Source organism: Notothenia rossii (assembly GCF_949606895.1).
Source record: "Notothenia rossii genome assembly, chromosome: 7".
In the NCBI taxonomy this organism is placed as follows: Eukaryota; Metazoa; Chordata; class Actinopteri; order Perciformes; family Nototheniidae; genus Notothenia; species Notothenia rossii.
This window is the reverse complement of record NC_136905.1, coordinates 77,533,157-77,552,236: the sequence shown is the minus strand read 5'-3', so window position 1 is coordinate 77,552,236 and position 19,080 is coordinate 77,533,157. Positions and strand designations below refer to the sequence as shown.

The 19,080-nt window shown below is 42.0% G+C and overlaps 1 protein-coding gene across 3 annotated transcripts in view; it reads right to left on the bottom strand.

The window, feature by feature from the left end:
- Nucleotides 1–4,173: 4,173 nt before the first annotated feature.
- atrn (attractin) overlaps nucleotides 4,174–19,080 on the bottom strand; it is a 138,449-nt gene continuing 123,542 nt past the window's right edge. For all 3 annotated transcript variants that reach the window (XM_079692010.1, XM_079692011.1, XM_079692012.1), the window contains exons 28-29: nucleotides 15,302–15,416; nucleotides 4,174–9,737 (exon numbers count right to left, since the gene is read on the bottom strand). In XM_079692010.1, coding sequence (XP_079548136.1) covers nucleotides 9,613–9,737; nucleotides 15,302–15,416 — 240 coding nt within the window. In that variant the 3' untranslated portion in view covers nucleotides 4,174–9,612. The remainder of the gene's footprint in view (nucleotides 9,738–15,301; nucleotides 15,417–19,080) is intronic.

Sequence of the window (19,080 nt, the reverse complement as noted above, 5' to 3'; positions counted from 1 at the left end):
AAACATCTTAGAAGACACCTGCAAACAGACAGATGTAGATTCATTTTGAGAGAAACCCTTCAACATAACAAGTAGCGAGGAGGTAAACATCATCACAAGTCTGAATCTAACAGCTCAGTATATATGATGAAGCGGGGGTGGATGGATGGGAAACAACTCCTCTGAGAAAAGTTGACTAATTGTGATAATGCGTCTAATGCTGTCAGCCAGACATGAGAGACGGAGGGAAAAACAAACGTCTGCAACAAGGAAACACAAATGCAGCATTTCTGAGAATTACATTTCACCGTGTAACCTTTGTTCAGCAAATTTGAAATACTACGGGGGAGATTTTTTCTAGACGTTATTGCCCATGACAGCTTTGCTGAAAACCCGGCTGAATCAGAGCCGAGGAGAGAAAATGAGATTAGACTGTTTCGTGAAAGCAATAAAGACAAGATGACCTGAAAATGTGTAGATGAATGTAAAGTCTGCAAACAATCTTAGCCTAGCCAAAATTCAACTCGAGGGGGCGGGGTAGTTTCATAATGTAAACAACATCTCCATAATGTGAAGGAGGGAAAAAAATAAGAGGCTCATTATCAGCCAACTGCTTCAGAGCAGCCTGTCAAAATGATCAGGATGGATTTAGTCAAAGACTTGAGATCAAAGGGCAGCGCCAGCACCTAATCAGCTGTTTACACCGTAGTGGAGTTCCTGAGGCGGGGAGGGGTAGAAAACAGGATCAGACGAGGTAGTGCGGAGGAAAAGAGAAGAAGAAGGTGATAGGGTAGGTGGGAGATAGAGAGAAGAAGAGAAGTTGACGGAGAAGTGTGAAAAAAAGAAGTGGGAATCAGGGAGGAAGGAGAGAGTTATGAGAAGACGGAAGAAGAGAGTAGCTGGAGAGAGCAGTAATGAAAAGAGACAGAAGGTGAGAGAATAAGAAGGAAGAAAGCTGGAGGGGTGTAGCGGGAAAAGAAGTGTCAGGCGAGGAAGTGCAGTAACAGGAGAACAGGATTAACACGAAAAAGTGCGGACAAGAGAGAGGATAAAGGACTGAAAGAAAGAGAAGCAGAGGTGATAGCAGGCAAGGTGGTAGATGGAGACAGAGGAACAACAACAGGAGAAAGAAGTCAGCAAATTGAAGAGGAGAAAAGAGGAGAAAGAAACACTGGATGAGAATGATGAAAGGAGAAATAGGAGAAGACAATGAACAGAGTTTGGGATGGAAAGAAGAAAGGAAAGAGGCCAGAGTATTGGAGAGATGATGTGTGGTAACGAAGGGAGATAGGGAAATAGTGTAAGAGCGAAGAATAACTCCACCAACCAGTCAATTTGAATGAAGTTGTCCTAGTAAGCTTATTCATTATTGAGCTATTGTCACAGTGAACTTGACTTTTGAACCCCACAGTCTAATCAGTTCATCCTTGAGTTTACTTGAGCCCAAGTGGATGTTTTTGTCAAATATGAAAAAATGTAGTCTGGTACTGGATTGTTATGATGTATTTTATATTAACGAGGCGGCCGCGGCAGTTAGCCGCTAGCGGCTAGCTAGTAATAATTATGCTAATTTACACATCAATCGTTATGTACTTTTATATTGCGATGATGTAACAGGATCTATTGATATCCAAGCAACAGAGCTTAATTTAGCATTAAAATGTGTGTTTTCTGAATGGAGATTGGAACGATCAGGATAAACCAACCTGCAGCTGCTCCGTCCACACTCACAACAACGGCATACAGACATAAATAAAGCAGCAACTGTATTCACCATGACATACTGTAGACAGTCTGTGGTTTGTTCATGTTTACATTTTGTCCAGTTTCTGAACAGATAAGAGGAGCTGTGAGCTCTGTGTGCTAACAGTTGACGAATGATGTTTCGGGACATGTTGCGATGTCGGGTGCATACCAATCACGAAGCGTCATTTCTTGACTGGCAGCAAAAACAACCAATCACAGCAGTGCTTCTCTGTCTGGCTCCGTCCAATCACAAACAAGAAGTGTTCTCCCTAAAGGAATACCCTTTCAGTATAAATTGAAATGTTCTGGTGTTTTCTCAAATCCTGTGGCGTTTTGTGAAATGCTGTGGTGTTTTGTGAAATGCTGTGATGTTTCCTGAAATGCAGTAGTGTTTTGTGAAATGCTGTAGCGTTTTGTGAAATGCTGTAGTGTTTTGTGAAATGCTGTGGTGTTTCCTGAAATGCTGTTTTGACTTGCACTTCAGGGCCACCGTAAGAAAGAGTGATGATGGAGAGAGGGAGCAATGGGGTTAGGGATGGAGATAATGGAAGAGAAGGAGACATCTTAAGGAATGAGGCAGTAAAAAAGCAACAAACTAGAGGCAGGAGGAATGAGGGGTGAAGATGAGAGCAACAGAAACACATTTAGAATAAAGGAAGAAGAGGAGAAGAAATAGGGAAAGAAAGGTGGAAGTATAAAAGAAAACATTGAGGAAAGAAAAACATAAGAGATATGAATAAGATAAATAAAGGGATATGTGTGAAAGAGATTAAACAAAATACAATTGAATGATTGGGGGAGATGGGGAGATTAGATAGTTTGGAGGCAAGAACAGAGGAGAAAAAAAGGCAAGGAAGGAAGAGGAAAGGATGTCATACAAACCGTGAGGAAGATGAGGGGAGAGGAAGACAGAGGAGATGAAACGAGAGCTAAGAGGCAAAAGAAGAAGATCGGGAGTGAAAGGAGGAGAAGAGTGGGAGAGAGGAACAAAAAGAGACATGGAGTGAGGAAGGGAAAGGTGGGAGACATGGAGATTAAAGGGAGAGAAAGAAAGAAGGAGTGATGCAGGATAACTGGTGATGAATAATTGCCGGTGAGAACACAGACGCTCGCCGACACTCAGCTGCCGCCGCTTAGCTCGAGGGCTTGGAAACATCAACAGCAGCATTAAAAATAGCAGCGATTATTTGAAAACCGGCCTGGGGGAAAAGTGTATTTACAAATAATAACTCTCAACATTTGTTTCATCCGACTGTGAGCTGCAGACGAGTGTGCTTATGTGTCACAATGTGGCAATAATACAACGTGGAAAAACGTCACTTTTGATCCAAAGTGAAACACCATGACTCCCATTGAGCAGATTAACCTGCTTTAGTTACTTACAAATATGATTTCTAGAGAATTTCCACTATTATCGCAACCATTTTAATTGACTGAACAGAGTTGAATGTCTCTCAAACTCACGGTCCTTAGAGGTTGAACCCTATTGCTTTTAGTAACCTCCCGATATATGGAGATGGGTCCAGATGTGGACTTTACCTACACATATCAAATGGAGAGTAACCTATTACTGAAATCCAATATGCTGTTCTGTGGATATCTTTACGTTTATGACCGTCAGATGATTGAAGTCATGTTATTGTGGTGGCCCTGACTATCTTTTCCCTATGTTCCCGAGAGGATAAGAATGAATGTGTATTTTTACCGTTTCTACAATAATTTTTTGTAAACCAAAAATGTTTTTTTTCAAGGTGACGCTAGATCAACATTCAAGGGATCATCAAAGTGATTGGGATACACCCTCTATGGACCATGAATGTAGACAAAGCATTTTATGGCAATCCATTCAATATGTCAAATATTACATTATTTTAATTTAATTACAAAACCTACACTGCCATTCCTCAGATCTTCAATTGTCAAACTTATAAGTAAAACAATTATACAAATGTGGCTGTAGATATTCAGGGTCCCCAGAGGATTGATGTGTTTGGTGTTAATGTATTTAGTAATATGCACTAACCAGATCATATAAAAAATCTGATATTTTCTGTTCACTTAACATTTTGGACACCCCATTACATTTCAATCTGCTGCCAAACCAAATAAAAATGTTTTATTGAAACAGATTGCTATGAAATGTTACGAGGATCATTAAGCTCCTCAGCGGATTTATGCAGTGGATTTTTAAGACTCCCTGAACTCCGTCCAATGTTACACATCATGCTGTGAACACATCAGCCTCCAGGAGCTGCCAACAGGCTGGTTTTTGTCGTGCCACCATCAAAGAAAAGCTTTCAGATGCTACTGTACTTAAAGACATCAAACCAAAACATTTGCATATTTTGAGGAACCCACTCCTCTTGTGATGCAGGGAAATCCAAAGGAGCACAACAAGACATTTTTAAAATTGGGTAGAACATAGTTATCAAGAAAAACAGCCATGGGTGGATTTTCACATTTAATAATAGACAAAAATGTTCTGTCATTCTTTTATGTACATCAGTAATTACAAGTTCAGTATGCTATTATCCTCAAGTTGTACATGTAGTTTAATCAGCTCCTAATGCTTGTTCATCTTTACACTGCTGTCTTACATACAAAATATGCTATGTACTGCAGTCACATTTATAAAAGCCTAGAGAGGTTTGCCATAAATGATTTTTCCAAAACCATTCAACAAATTTCATTCACAATACTTTCTCATTATTTACAAAAAAACAGCTAAATTATACATATTAACAAACTACTTCCTCAGTATATATAATGCCGCTATACAAAGAGACAGAAAGAAAGAGAGGGCAATGCCACATTTTACAGTGACCTTATTCCAATGTTTTAACCTGTGCATTAAAGCATTTCAAATACATATAAATGCTGCCAGTGTTTGGGGGAAAAAACTCTACTTGTATTGTAAATATTAGGAAGATTTCCAGTAAGTAATCACACTTTATAAATATGTATTTTCTGTACATCTATCAGTTCATACTCTGATTAATAAGCTGAAATAAGGCCACTGTAAAGTCACCCGATAAAGTTTGAGGCTTGGAAAGCGGGGAACAACTCAAAACTCATTTGAATAGTTGTGGGGGCCTTGGCTCGATGGCGGACGGGCGTCTTTCACTCGCTCTTAGATATTTTGAGCAGAGCTTCACGGTTGGGCAGCTCTAATGGTGGCAATAAGTAATCATCTGGAAAATGTGAACTTTAGGACCCAGGAATCCTCTGTAATGCAACATCAAGTTCATTTTTACCAGCAGGGCTTTGGAGCGTTAAACCAAACGAAGAAAGTAAGAACATGTAACCTAATTGAGCCTGAAAAAAAGGTTTGTATTGTGCTCTTAGCTTTTAAATCCCTTCTATGGAGTATCAGAAGGAAAGGCCTCTACATTGCAGCTGCAGTTGAAGAAAAGTAATGCATTGTTTTAGATAAAAACATGGAATCAAAACACCGGACACACCCACACAGGAAGTTTCAGTTATGCCCGTTCTTCTGATGATCTCAACAGAGCTGAACTATGATCATTCACAGTCATCCCGCCCACGCAGTTTTCCAGACCCCAACATTGCAAATTAAAAGCCATTGATCATGTGTTGAAGATAGGACTGGGCTATTACTCTCATGCAGCCTCGAACACAGGGAAAGACACTTGCGATATTGGGGAAAGGGCGAGAAACTAAAGCTTTACGAGAAAGGAAATGAGACCTAAAGGATACATACAATGCAATGCATGAGCAGTAAACAGTCAAATAAACCAAACTAACGACAAAGATGTAGTGAAAAGCAACACAAATATAAAAGGGCCACACAACTTGATTTCTGTCTCGTCACCAGGACGAAAACGCAGGCTGAGAGGGTTTTGCAAAAGTCTGGATTTGAGAGAGAAAATAGGACAGAATATTCATCATTATCAAAGTAAATGTGACAAAATCAGGTCGTATTGTACGGCTTTACCACAAGAGGTCTCATTCAGTCGCGCCTGAGCAGGTGCAACAAAACTCACAATGAGGGAGCTGTCAATCAAGCAGATGCCCGCATATCTGAAAAGTCGTGCAATCAGCCCAAAATAAACGAAAGCGCCCGTGTGGGAGGACCCAGGGGTCAGAAGTCTTACATTACTGTTGAAACTGCAACTTTTTTTTATATTCTTACTCACTTTGAATGCTGTGAGGCTTGGCAGACATGTCAAAGAACTCAGTGTGGGGCTGCCGACAGAAGACTTGGGTCAAATAGTATTTACAGACAATATAGTTTGTTTTTCATCATTCTGTTAAGAAGTGTGGAAATAATCTCGAATGAAAGGGAAAAACAAAGAGGAATGTGAAGACACTATCAGACCCAGAGTCTGTTTGTCTGAACCATCAAGCAGAAAGAGATCCTGGAGTGTGACCTCACATCTTCTTATCTGACATCTTTAACAAGGCAAACCAGCGCTAATGAGTTCTGACCTTTGACCTCTGCGTTTCTGGGCTCCTGGGGCTGACAAAGCGAGCTTACTGATTCTCCTTGGTTGCACACATATTTCCATATACATTCATGAAGGTAAGAAAAAAAAAAAGGAGGGAAAAAAACCCACAATCTTCTTTCTTTGTGAAATCATTATCACAGAACATTTGAATCTGCTGTAAAACAGATCTGAAGTTTCTTTGCTAAATGAAATCTCAGTGTGTGTGAAACTAAATAAAACTTGCAACAGGAGATGACAGCAGTTACCGGTGAACGCAATAATGGGATTTTTTTGTTTGTTTTTAAATGGAAAGAGAACATTAATGTATTAAATATATATTCCTACAGAAAACAAATATATATGAGATGTTGTCTGATATCTGCTCCTGTTAAAGTAAGAGTGAAAAGTGTACACTTCAGGTCCGTGGGTTATGTTCCCTTGGCTCTGCTCAGACTCATATTTCTACTCCAAATTAATTACTGCTTTTTTTTTTTTTTTTTAAAGCTGCTTGGAGCCCCACATGATTGTTTTTTAAATCTGGGCATCCCCCCTAAATAAAGCCCAGCTAACTTGCCGAGCAAGGTAACATTACAAACAAGGAAGAAATAAGAATAACTGTATCAAAATTGGGATTATGTCGATGAACGTGGCACCAGTCTGCCCAGGCTGAACTATATTGTTGCCACAGATCTTTGAACATGCTAAAATTGTCCCTCCCAGGAACATTTTTGGAATGAAATAGCACCTCCAAACTCAAAACGTTGGTTACCTGCCAAACACATTGGTTGTCTAGACAAAAAAAAGCTGCAAATTGAGAGGTAGAAGAGAGAAGAAGAATCCTGACTGAACTAATATTCTTAATTAATGAAGCTTTTGTCTTGCAGTTTGTGATCACATGGACACACTGAAGACCAGCGGATGGTTGATTGTTATTTCCCTACGTTGAGTCTCTGCAGAAGCAACTGTTAAGCTTTAACCAAGCGTCTTGGCTAAACGAGGATTCTCCAGTGGAGATAAGAGCGGAAAACGCCCTGATTGATAATGAAGAGTAGAAGTGAAGTGCTCTGCCTCCAGTGTGAACAGAGTGGGCTCCTAAGCTCTCGCTGGGGTCTCTGAGAGGAGCTGTGAGCACACCCAGCTCTATATAATTACAGAATGTCAACTTTGTTCATGTTTCCTGCTCTGACCTTTTCCCAGTGCTAAAAGTGCACCCTTTAAGCAGTATGCTGAACACCTGTGAGGGCCAGGATCTAAATACAACGCTATTATTTAGGGCGAATGCAAGTTATTAAAATGGTTCTATTACTGTACTTCTCTGAGGGCGGGAAGTTAATAACTTTGTGAGGCAGCAGGGAACATATTTTCTATATCAGTAAATGCTTCTGCCTTCAGTCAAAGACCTGCAGGTGTTATAGTATATATTGTAACTTATATTTTGTGAAGATTACCATAATAAGCCAATTAAAGTCTGCTCTCGTATTCAGCGCTGAAGGAGAAATTATAGAAAGGCAATAAAGGCAGATCTGACACCTTGATGCCTTTACCAAACTGAAAATACTCGTGGCATTTCAAAAAAGCTCTATTTTAAACTTGAGTTTCTTGTTTTGTTTGTGTCTCTTGTCTTGTTTTTCTTTATGTTTTTCCTCATCTTCCCAAGTTGACAAAAGAAGTAATGTTTCTTTAAAAACGGACTTCAGATAAAGACGGTTGAAAGAGCAGAAATAAAAAGGAAAGAACATTTTGAAAATGGGGCCTGCTTCACATAAGAGGAATACATCCGAAAGACCGGGCGACACTTTCAAGATGCAATTGTTAGAAAAATCATTGAATGCTATTATTTCCCGTCTTGTTTTTTTAGAATCACAAATGTCTTCCTTGAGATGTGGCCAATTTGAAGGTAGCATTGAACATGAGGAAACAGATGCTCTGCTAGTGTGTGTGTGTGTGCTTGACGTTCAGAGTGTATATGTTGGCATTCAAAGCTCCGATATGAACACAGCAGGCCCCGGTGAGTCGGGGGCAGCTGTAGATAGCTCAGGGACAGGGGACAATCGCTATCGAACGGCAGGGGAAGAGCAACAGGATTCCTGGCATTGGGGAGGGGAGGGGGGGGGGGGGGGGGGATATGTACTGCATCTGGGTTCAAGGAAGCAGCAATTAGATGCTATGGATTTATTAGGCAACGATCACAGAGGATGCTGAACCGTCGCCAGGCTCCCTTCAGGCAGATCAGCCTAATCACTGCAGTCCGTCGGAGCCAGAGGATCTATGGGAAGCCTGTTTCACATGAGCTCCAGTCGCTGCACTGCCAAAGGGACAATGGCTACCCACCAGGGGGGAGGGGGGGATTTCTCCCCACCAACTGTTTGGTTGGGTGTGTTAGAGCCCTGCGTGTGTGCACCTGTGTGTGCAGGGCCATTGGCTTTCATTGCAACCGGTCCAGTAATAAGCTGGAAAGGTTTCAATCGGTGCTGGCTTACGATGCAGCCAGCCAGCCAGCCAGCGTGGAAGAGATGTAGCTGTGGTCTTGTTCTGTACCCGGCCTCGCTGCCAGAGAGCTGGGAAGGTGGTTGGTTGGTTTGCAGCCAGATGGCCACAGACTGGGGGAGAGAGACGGAGCCCGAGATAGGCCACAGAGAAGAAAGCAGGCAGAAGACACAGAGGCTCATTAGAAATGTCACAGACTCTTTAGATGGGCTTTGGCTGCGCGGCCAGACTCCTGCACTGGATCCTCATTAAAGGAAGACTGAACATGCTGTTCGCTCGCTCCGAGGCCACGCTGCACAGGACTCGGGCGACAGGAACCCTCAGTGCTGAGCTGCAACACGACCGCAGGCGACAATGGGCTATAAATGGGTACAAGGGCCTGTTAAGATGTTTCCTTTAGTGTGTGTGTGTGTGTGTGTGTGTGTGTGTGTGTGTGTGTGTGTGTGTGTGTGTGTGTGTGTGTGTGTGTGTGTGCATGCGCAGCTAGAAGGGCCCAGTTTGTTCCTGAATTAAAAATCAAACAATACAAAACAACAAATAATAACTTAAGGAAAACAAAAGTAAAGAGGGATGTTAAGTCTCTGGGTTTTTCCGAAACTACGAGACGAGGATCTCTTCTAGCAGCAAGCCGCGGCCGCCTCGAGTCCGACGACGAGGCGGTGTCGACAAATGTGAAATCTTTTCATTTTGAGGGGCGGGGTGAAGTCAGCACCCGCTCTGTCCCTCCCTCCCTCCTGCTCCAGTTTCTGTCTTTTAGTCCACAGGGACCCATAGTTCCTTTAGGAGGAGAGGGAGGGGAAGCCCGCTGAGGCTCCAGTCCGCCAAACCACTCGGCCCCTCACCAAAATGTCCTGCGTCCCACCATGCACCTCTGAGTCTCTAAAGAGGGAGCCGAAGCGGGGGCTGATGGGAGAGCTGTGGGTGGTGGGGGGGTAGAGGAGTGACAGCGGGGTCAGATGCAGGTGGAGGGCTGGGCGGAGGGCTGCTGCTTGCGGTTCCTCAGACCTCCAGACTTCTCCTTGAAGCCCACACACATCTGCTGAGAGACGTCCACCAGCGCACTCGCCACCGCCAGACCTGCACAGAAACATCACAATACGAGTGTTAGGGAAACATCACTCGTCACCGGCTCGAGCTTCAATAACAGGACACGTATTTATTATCCTTGCAAGAATGGAAGTAGTCATCACACACAGAGCTGCGTGGGACAACTAGTTCCTGAACAGTGTCTTTGACATGCCTTATATACAAGAGAGTTAGAGTCACAAGATTCAGAAAACTGGTTCAAAGCAGTATTCAATCTTTAGTTCAGATTAGCTAAGGCCTGCGTCAGACATAAACATGACAGTCATACGGCTATCTCCATAGAGGCTGAATCATCATGTTAATCACATATATGCCTATAACAGTGTGTCCTGACGCTCTTCCAGCTAATCATACATCCTGTTACGTACACAGCTTCGTAGGGCCTTTATCATCTGCTACTCTGATATTAGAAGAGTACATTCAGTATTTTCCCAACATGCAACACATTTTTAACTCTGTGATCAAACCGAGCTGCGTGTCACTGTGGGGGTGTCACTGTTTCAAAACTTTTTTTTTTTCTTCCAATGAAGGGCTCATAGATAACAAGCTTTTTAATTAATGTGGGTGAAACCGAATCAATCCTGTTAGGGAGTTCAGTGAAAGTCTGAAATCTCAAGTGACTCAAATGTAGGATTAATATTGGACGAGTCACACTCCTGTGAATATATTGCTGGTAAAATGTTATCTACGAGTGCCATGAAAATGAAGTTCCTCTTTGACTTTTCTGTCAAACTTCCCTGGTACACACTGACTGGTCCATTGTCTTTCCCATTATGCGTGTTCTGTTTGGTACAGGGGTTTGCCAGTTAAACAAGCTGCAAGGGATGCAATAATATGACTCATTATCTAATACACACAACCATTTGAACTGCTGTTAGTAATGATGAATTATTACAAAATATCAATATTGGTAGAACAATTACAAATTAAATTCATATTTCTTTTTTCAATATAGGTTAACTTAAAGGTGGGGTAGGTAAGTTTGAGAAACCGGCTCGAGATACACTTTTTGTTATATTCAATTGAATGCTCTTAACACCCCGATAGCAATGAATATCTGAAGTGCTTTGACAAAAAATCCATTAAAAAATGTCATCTGTGGAAGCCGTGGCGCTGTAAAAAGCACGACCAATCATCTGAGCCGGCCCGGCTAAAGTAACTGGATGGCCTACCTGCCTGTCAGCCTTCCATCTGTGCACAAACTTATCTCGTGCCCTCATTGGTCATGTGCGCGTTCGTGTGTGTTGGAGGAGGGGCTCTGTAAGGAAGTGGCAGATTTTCTCCGGTTGCTTATTTTCAAATTCTAGCGCACTCGAGCTGGTTTCTCCAAAATTACCTACCCCACCTTTAACACTGGAATAATGGCACTGAAACTGTATTTATTTAATATTATAATTATTGACTTTTTAACTCCTTTTAAATTGTGCTTTATTTTCCTTCTTATGAACTTCAAATTGCTTTTTTTTGGTGTTGAAAATATACTTAATAAATATACAGTACTTGCCTAGTCTACAGTAATAACACTTCCCCTACAAGGTAACAGTAGACACAAATACAAAAGTTAAATTGTAGCATGAATACTCTGTCACTTTTCCAATACACACACTGATATACTTTTTCGAATCAGTGCGTAGTGGAAAATTGGGACACACACACACACCTCTCATTACCACATACAAAGCTGGTGAGATCATATACTGGCAGTGGAGGCAATCAGTTACTTACAGCACACTTCATTAGCATGTATTAATACTCTCTGAGCCATGAAATTCCAATAAACTCTATTCATCTCCAATAATGGATGCATTTCCCCCGATCAACAACACATGGCCTACAGCGAAATATATAAATTCCCCAGGGAGGAGTTGCGCTTTCCCGCTGAAATCACACGTCAGAGTCTTCAGTGAAACAGGCTGCAACTATTATTTTGTTTACATCTGAAAAGTAGGACGGTTCAAAGCATTTAAATGACGCTCCGATGCCAATCAGAGATAATCTGCAGCGCTGACCTCCTCTTGGCTGTTTGGAGAGTCAGGAAGGCGGCCATTTTGGAATTGCTTAACTGTAAACAGATGTGCTGTGAGGTTGTGACAGACGAGGATTCAAGAGAGATGGGAAACAAGTTAAAAGCATTATAACAGGAGACCCCCGCGAGCATGAGGAGGTGGTAGGAACACGACTAACATGGTCTCGACAAAAAGATGCCGGAGGGAAAGCTCCACAGAGAGAGGTTTTGTTTTTACAAAAGGTGGTAATTAATAAGAGCCCGGGGCACGCTGATGGTCGGGGGACTGCAAGTGTGGAAGGCAAAGAGGCTATAAAACACAGAAGGGGGGAAAATGACAAAAGGAATCAATTTGAGATCTTGTTTTGGGTCCTTGAAGAAGACAGAACAAATAAGTTGTAAGAAAAGGCAAGTGAAGTGCTTAGTCCTGGGTCCTATCAGACTGTCAGATAAGTGAAACAGATGAAGGACGGATGGGAATGTAAAGAGAGGAAGTGACACAGCAAAGGATGAAAGGGGCTCGCTGCTCGGTGTTATCAAGACAGGAGGAGGAAGAGAAATAAGGGGGAGAGCACAGGGAAATGCAAGAAAAGACACTTGAATGCACTTTAAAAGCAGACTTCACAGACAAGGAGGAGAAGAGGAGAAACAAAATCAAGAAGAGAGTGCTTCGAAGCTTAGAGACAGAAGACAAGATGCAGCAGACAAAGGGATGATGACGGGAAGAAAGAGGGGACGACAACAAACAGGCTGAGGACGTCATTTTATCACAAGGCACTGAAGGACGAGGGAACCAGAGAGATGAGGAGGGCTGTGAAAGTGTCTTTAAAGTCAATACATCCATGCCACGGTAATCGGGCAACCATGACATTATTACTTTTAACAAATAAGACCATGGTCAACAGATTGTGTCACTGTCTCCAAACACATTCCATAATCCCCAACATTTCCTTGTTTTACTGAGTTATTGTTTATATAAGAGGATTTCACAGTCTGGAAAACAAAAATTACATTTTGTTCCACTGGAAATAACAAATGTTGTTTGCTTTTAATGAGGAATATGTGTGTCAGACAGCAATGCAGAGATACATTCTGCGACATGAATGCTGTGTCTGAATGTAATATACACTGGAGATTTACAGGAGCAGCGAATACTTATTCTCAGATATTATATGTAAGACCATGAGCCTGCTTTATGCATGGCTGAATTAATCAGTTGGCCCTGGGGCAGAAATAGGCAATGGGGCCCTTTGACCTCCACCACTCCCGAGTGGATGGAGCACGCAGCCTTCAAGCTCCCATTAAGTACCGACTGCAGTACTCCTGTACTCCCTGGGCCCAGGTTTACTGTGTGTCAATTAGTTCACTTTCTTTAAGAATATGCGCAACGTGAGCTCAAAATATATAATATAACACATGTCTTAGGACTGGATTTTGACACCGTGACCCTCTGCAACAACAGATAATAGATTTGCTCATTAGTTTATTAGAAATAAGTTATTTAGAATAAAGACAATGTATTGATAAAATGGCTCATTCGTTAAAGGGGCCCTGTTTCAGGTTTCACATCTCCATGCTCTAATGTTCAAAAAGCTCTTTATTGTTCTCATACTGCCTGTGCTGCAGCACCTCTTTTCACCCTCTGTCTGAAACCAGAGCCCAGTCTGCTCTGATTGGTTAGCTGGTCGGCTCCGTTGTGATTGGTCAACCGCTTAGAGATGTCCCACCCGTTAGCACGTACAATGTGTTGGAGCGCTAGCAAATAAAATGCTTGTGTTACATAGTGATGTTGCTTGGTTACGGAGTCCAAATGAAGGAAAGGGCAATATATATCGTCTTTTGGATATGTTAAGTCTTAAGTGTTGTTTTTTCCTGGTTTAAACGGTTGAATTACAGTAAAGTGATGTATGTTTCTGAATATAATAGACTGTTAAATTATTCCCTTTAGCTGCTTAGTTTATATCCATATTACTGATGATAATTTATCAAAATTCTCATTGTGTTCATATTTTCCGAAAGCATCAACTTTACAATATGTCAAATATGTAAAAATGTGATTGATGATTTCCTTCACATTGCCCTGTCCGACTGCAAATATCATAAATGTAGATCTGTTGCCAAGTGGCTCACTTCGCATGGTTTACAGAGTAGCATGAACTCAGTTGTCTTCATCTGAATCCCATGTTTGTGTTACTGGATTGACCTTTAAGTTAGTTCTGCAGTACACACTTTTTTTCTTCTGAACAGCTCTCCAGAGAATAGAAATCTTACAATTCTGCTCTCGCAAGGTAACTGCGATGAAAAGAAGATGAAGCTTCTCCGAAACAATGAATACGCCCCCTGCAATAACAAGAACAAGAAACAGAGACAACTCCCTGTCATCTTCAACTCTCTCTGAGATCCCTCATTGTTAAGCCACAATATGTGATGACACAACACAGGTTGATATTGTTTATTTCTCTTTTATCAGATGTGAGAAAGTTATTTGATTGATGGACTGCAGCAAGAAATTATTGTTTACCTGGCTAAGAGGTGTCGCTTAAAAGCCAACAATATAATCACTTTGAATTATATTTCTAGACGTTTGTCAGACAGCATAAACAGATTAATCTGTCAACAACTTCTCACCAGGTGATGTCTGTAACACATCATTTTGTTCAGGAGGAAGAAAAAGATTGAGCATTGCTGTTGTTCGTGTGTTTTAGTGAATACTTTACGGAAAGGACCTGAAATCTCTAGTACCTCATTCACACCAACGGTGTTTCAGGGCCGGTTCGGAGCTGGAGCTTGAAAAGCACCGGGTTTTCCTGTTCACACCGCAGCGGAGCAACCTCTTAGCTCCGGAATCCGGTTCATTTCGAGCACCAAAAAATTGTCAGGCCAGAGCAAAAGCACCGCATACGTCAGGCTTACGTCGAGGCGGGGGCGGGGCCAGGGGCGGGATCAACTCCTGAACAACAACAAAAAGCCGGCGTTTTATCCAGTTTGTACACAACGATGGAGAAACTTAACGAGCAGCAGTGGTCCACTGAGGAGACCAGCTACCTACTGGGAATCTGGTCTTCTGAAGAGGTTCAGAGGAAGCTGGAGCACAATCGGCCATTGTTGTTGTCGGTGTCAGCTGTGAGGGGTTTCCGCGCGGTTTGGCTTTATGAAGCAGGCACGCAAACGGTTACGTCATGACGCAAACGATGACGCAATGACGCAGCACCAGTTGGACTCTGGGCAGTGTGAAAAGAGCCGGAGCTAAACCGAAGAACCGGTTCTGAACCTGAAAAGCTGTAGCACGGAGCTTGAACCGGAGTTGCGTTGGTGTGAATGAGGTATAATATGGACAGAAATCATGTGAAGATGTATAAGTGTTTTCAGTTTTATCACGAACCTTTGGATACGTTGAAAACTTGTGTAGGAAGGATAACATTAAATAAATAAAGCAGAATAAAAACCAGGTAAAAGTGCTTCATCAGATGGAGGAAGGAAGGTGGATGACAGAACAACAATCAAACAAAGATGGATGACGTGAAGGAAAGAAACATAAGCCAAGTATTACCAGACTGTCCTGGAGGAGGGATGCCGCCGGTGCCTCTGGGTAACCGCACAAAGATGGAGAGCACAGCAGCTTTGTTTCCAAAGCAAGGCTCGAGGGCGATGGGCTTTGGGACGGACTGCGGAAAGAAAAAGAAGAACAAATTACACATCACAAGCCTCCCAAATCCTGGAGAACACGCACCATTTGCAGAGGCATGGATAACCGAGGCTTTGCTGATACTGTTCTTGTTTGTGTCAGCAACATGCACAGCAACCAGAAAAAACACAACTTGAGGAACAGAGACTGATCTGCAGCCATAAATTGGATTCTCCCCTCCCAAAATCCCCCTACTGTGCTGAAATTCATGACAATGGCGCCTGTGAGCAGCGTGGGCCGTGGCTGGATATCAAGTGGCTGCCCTGGGAGCGCAGATTTGTGTCGGCGGTGCTGTCGCTGCAGGCTGCCCTGACTCCTGACGCTCTGATACCAAGGCTTCCTGTTTACCAGCAAACTCATCCGTATGTGGGGATGAGTTTCCCTGTAAACACTGCTGCTGCTCGCCTGGTACAAAATTCATGGAGATACCTCGATACAGGATATGGATATGAAGGGCACCGACACCTCAACTGCATACAGATAGCTCGGCATCTATCTATATCATCTAGTATCTGCAGATCTGTCTGTCTGTCTGTCTGTCTGTCTGTCTGTCTGTCTGTCTGTCTGTCCATCTAACTATCTATAGATCTGTCTGATGTTGGCTTGTCTCTCCATCTATCTACCTACATATTTATCTATCTAAAGATTTATATATCTATATCTATTTATTTATGTCTATCTGCTTATTTGTTCATTTGTCTATCTATCAATCAATATATCTATCTATCTATCTATCTATCTATCTATCTATCTATCCATCCATCTATCTGTTTTGAAATCTGAGCCGGACAGGAAACTGGGTCATGGCACGGTTTCGGGACAAACACACACAAAAAGTGCAATCCCTTCCTTTGCCGGTCTTTATTCTCTGGAGAGTCGAGCTTAAAGCCCCAAGAGGCAATGCCGCAGGAGTGTGACACACACACACACATTACTCACACCGCAACACACAGCTATTCACACTGACGCAACTGTATATAGACACACACTTTTCACACACACTGCTGTTCTCCTTCTCTTCCTCTCACACACACACGGTGTAATCTTACACATGGGAAGCGGGGCAGTAATGATATTCAGGCTTTGACCCATTTTACACAATTATTCTCTGCTCCGTCTCTCTGAGGCGTACCTTTCATACCAGCAGGCTGACACAGGTAGCTGGGGAAGTGGCACAAAGTCCGGGTGGTTGTGTGTGTGTGTGTCTGTGTGTGTGTGTGTGTGTGTGTGTGTGTGTGTGTGTGTGTGTGTGTGTGTGTGTGTGTGTGTGTGTGTGTGTGTGTGTGTGTGTGTGTGTGTGTGTGTGTATGTTTGTGTGTGGATTCAGTGCAGCTGATTTTGTAGACCAGTGGGATTTCGGTATTTGTGAATGCCTCTGCAGATGTGTGTCTTCCTGTTTATAGCACGTGTGTAACTGTGATGTGTTCAGGGACGATCTGACGCAGACACTTTATCCTCTGTTATTCGCACTGTAGGTGTGTTAGTGGATAATAAACCCTTTCAGACATGCTCTTCACTCAGTAAATGTGCAGGTAATGTCTGCCTTACGTATGAATAAGCCCGAGAATCATTTTTCCTGTAAAAGCCACCAGTGCAATCTTACTGGGGTTTGGACATTTTGACATTTCTATAGCACTCCCTGTCTTATAGAAATGTCTAGCTGTGCTTTCAAAGGCTGGAATTAAGGTTCTCAGAAGATACACTAACGTCTTTGTACACCGAAAGTAAACAAATGTTTAAAGAAACATTCATGGAAAGACCTATGGAAGGGAAAGTATCTCTAAATGCAACCTGGAGGAATTTTGACTGGTCTTTAAGAACATTGTAATTCATTTGCTATTTAATGATCACCTCCTAATACACAAAAACGAATTTAATTAAGCAATTTATTTAACTTTTTTAAGCTATTTATCTGATGTCAGATGAGTCTTAAAAACTGTTTATTTTATTCCTATTCTGCTGCATACAATTAGAAAACAAAAAGAAAGATGTCAAACCTAGGAAAAAAACACAAGTAATCATCCGTTTGCCTTCATTTTCTCATTTCATCAACGGCAACGTGTGAATATCCATCATAAAGCTTTACGTACAGCATGTGAGGATTTAAAGAAATATCTGAGTCATAAGCTAACCCCATCATTGCTGAAACTGCTTGGACTTTGTTAAACTAAATACAGTGAACAGAATTGTATACTGAACATTTATGGGAACATTTATTAGGTATAATTAGACTTGGAAAGCCGCGGCTCCACTTTCTCTTTGTAATTGTCAAATAAAAGGGACAATTCTGTCAATAATTAAGTGTTTTTATGAAATCCCAGAAGCCAATTATTGTAAAAGATGACAAAGGAGGACACATTTTCTATGTCTGAAGGGGCTTACAGGATGTTTGTGTATTGTCTGAATGTGTGGATATTTTTCTATGCAGCTGAATAATTACCATGTCCATGTATGTTTGGACATAAAAGGTTATTAGGAGGTTGTGTTTTTGTGTGCATGCCTCTGAGCTTGTAGCAATTTTCATCTGCGTTGATCCTGCACTCACACGCATGCAGCGTTACAGCCCCCCCCCCCCCCCCGCCCCCCGGATCACTGACAGGGGGAAGAGTTCAGCAGCAGACAAATGGCCTGCTGGAAACACTGCAGTCTAACCAGCAGCATCATCCACAACAGGCAACAAATACTCAGACATGTTTGGATACCAGCGCTATGTGCGGAACCTCAACTCTGACACGATGTATTTCTGACAATAAATCATTAAAACAATGCCATGACTTTGAGGAACGATCGTGAATAATGTCAACAGACAAAGAAAAGGGGGTCACTGCTTTGTTTTACAACCTCTCCATCTTCAACTCGCCCTTTCTTTCTTTCGTCACGTCACGTTTATTTAAACACCTCAAAATTAAGACAATTTTGTCCCAAAGTGCTTTACAGTCATAAACTAAATGTACTTCCACTTCCTTTACTCAGCTTCCTTTGTCCTTCAAAAATGGCTTTCTTGAGCCTTCCTTGTTTTCCGGAGGTGCCACTTCGACAATCATCAACTTTAATTCTAACATGAATTTAAATGACATTTAATGATATGTTCAAAATATAATAATAAGTATTTGGCATAAGCAAAGGTCCATAGCTGAAGAGATTGGCAGCTTTTAACAACCAGCCATTACACACTAAGCAAAGCAAATACAAAATAAAAACAGAATGTTGACCTCACAGACGAGAAGCAACAATCTCCTGGAAAATGAAGGGACATCTTTAAGTGGTTTTAATTAGGAGGTGCAACTCATCGTACCTTGGGGTGCATTTGCTTGTAGAAATAAAAAGCATGAAGGTGTCAGGAGTAATTTGATTGTGACATTAATAAATGCTTCACACAGCACTTATGTCTCATCATGTGTGCTTTGCAATAACTTCTTTGTCTCACGTGAACTGCTTGAATGAATGAAATGTGTTAACAATGACACTGAGACGTTTCCAACCATTACAGTAAGTGACACTGTGAGTTACAATGTGGAAGACCTGTGTTAGGATCTCTTTGGCGGCAAATTACTGAGCGCCAAGCTTTTATTACAGGTCTGTGGATTAATTATTTTCAGGGATCAACGCTAGTGATTTTTCTAAGGAGTCAAACACACCCAGTG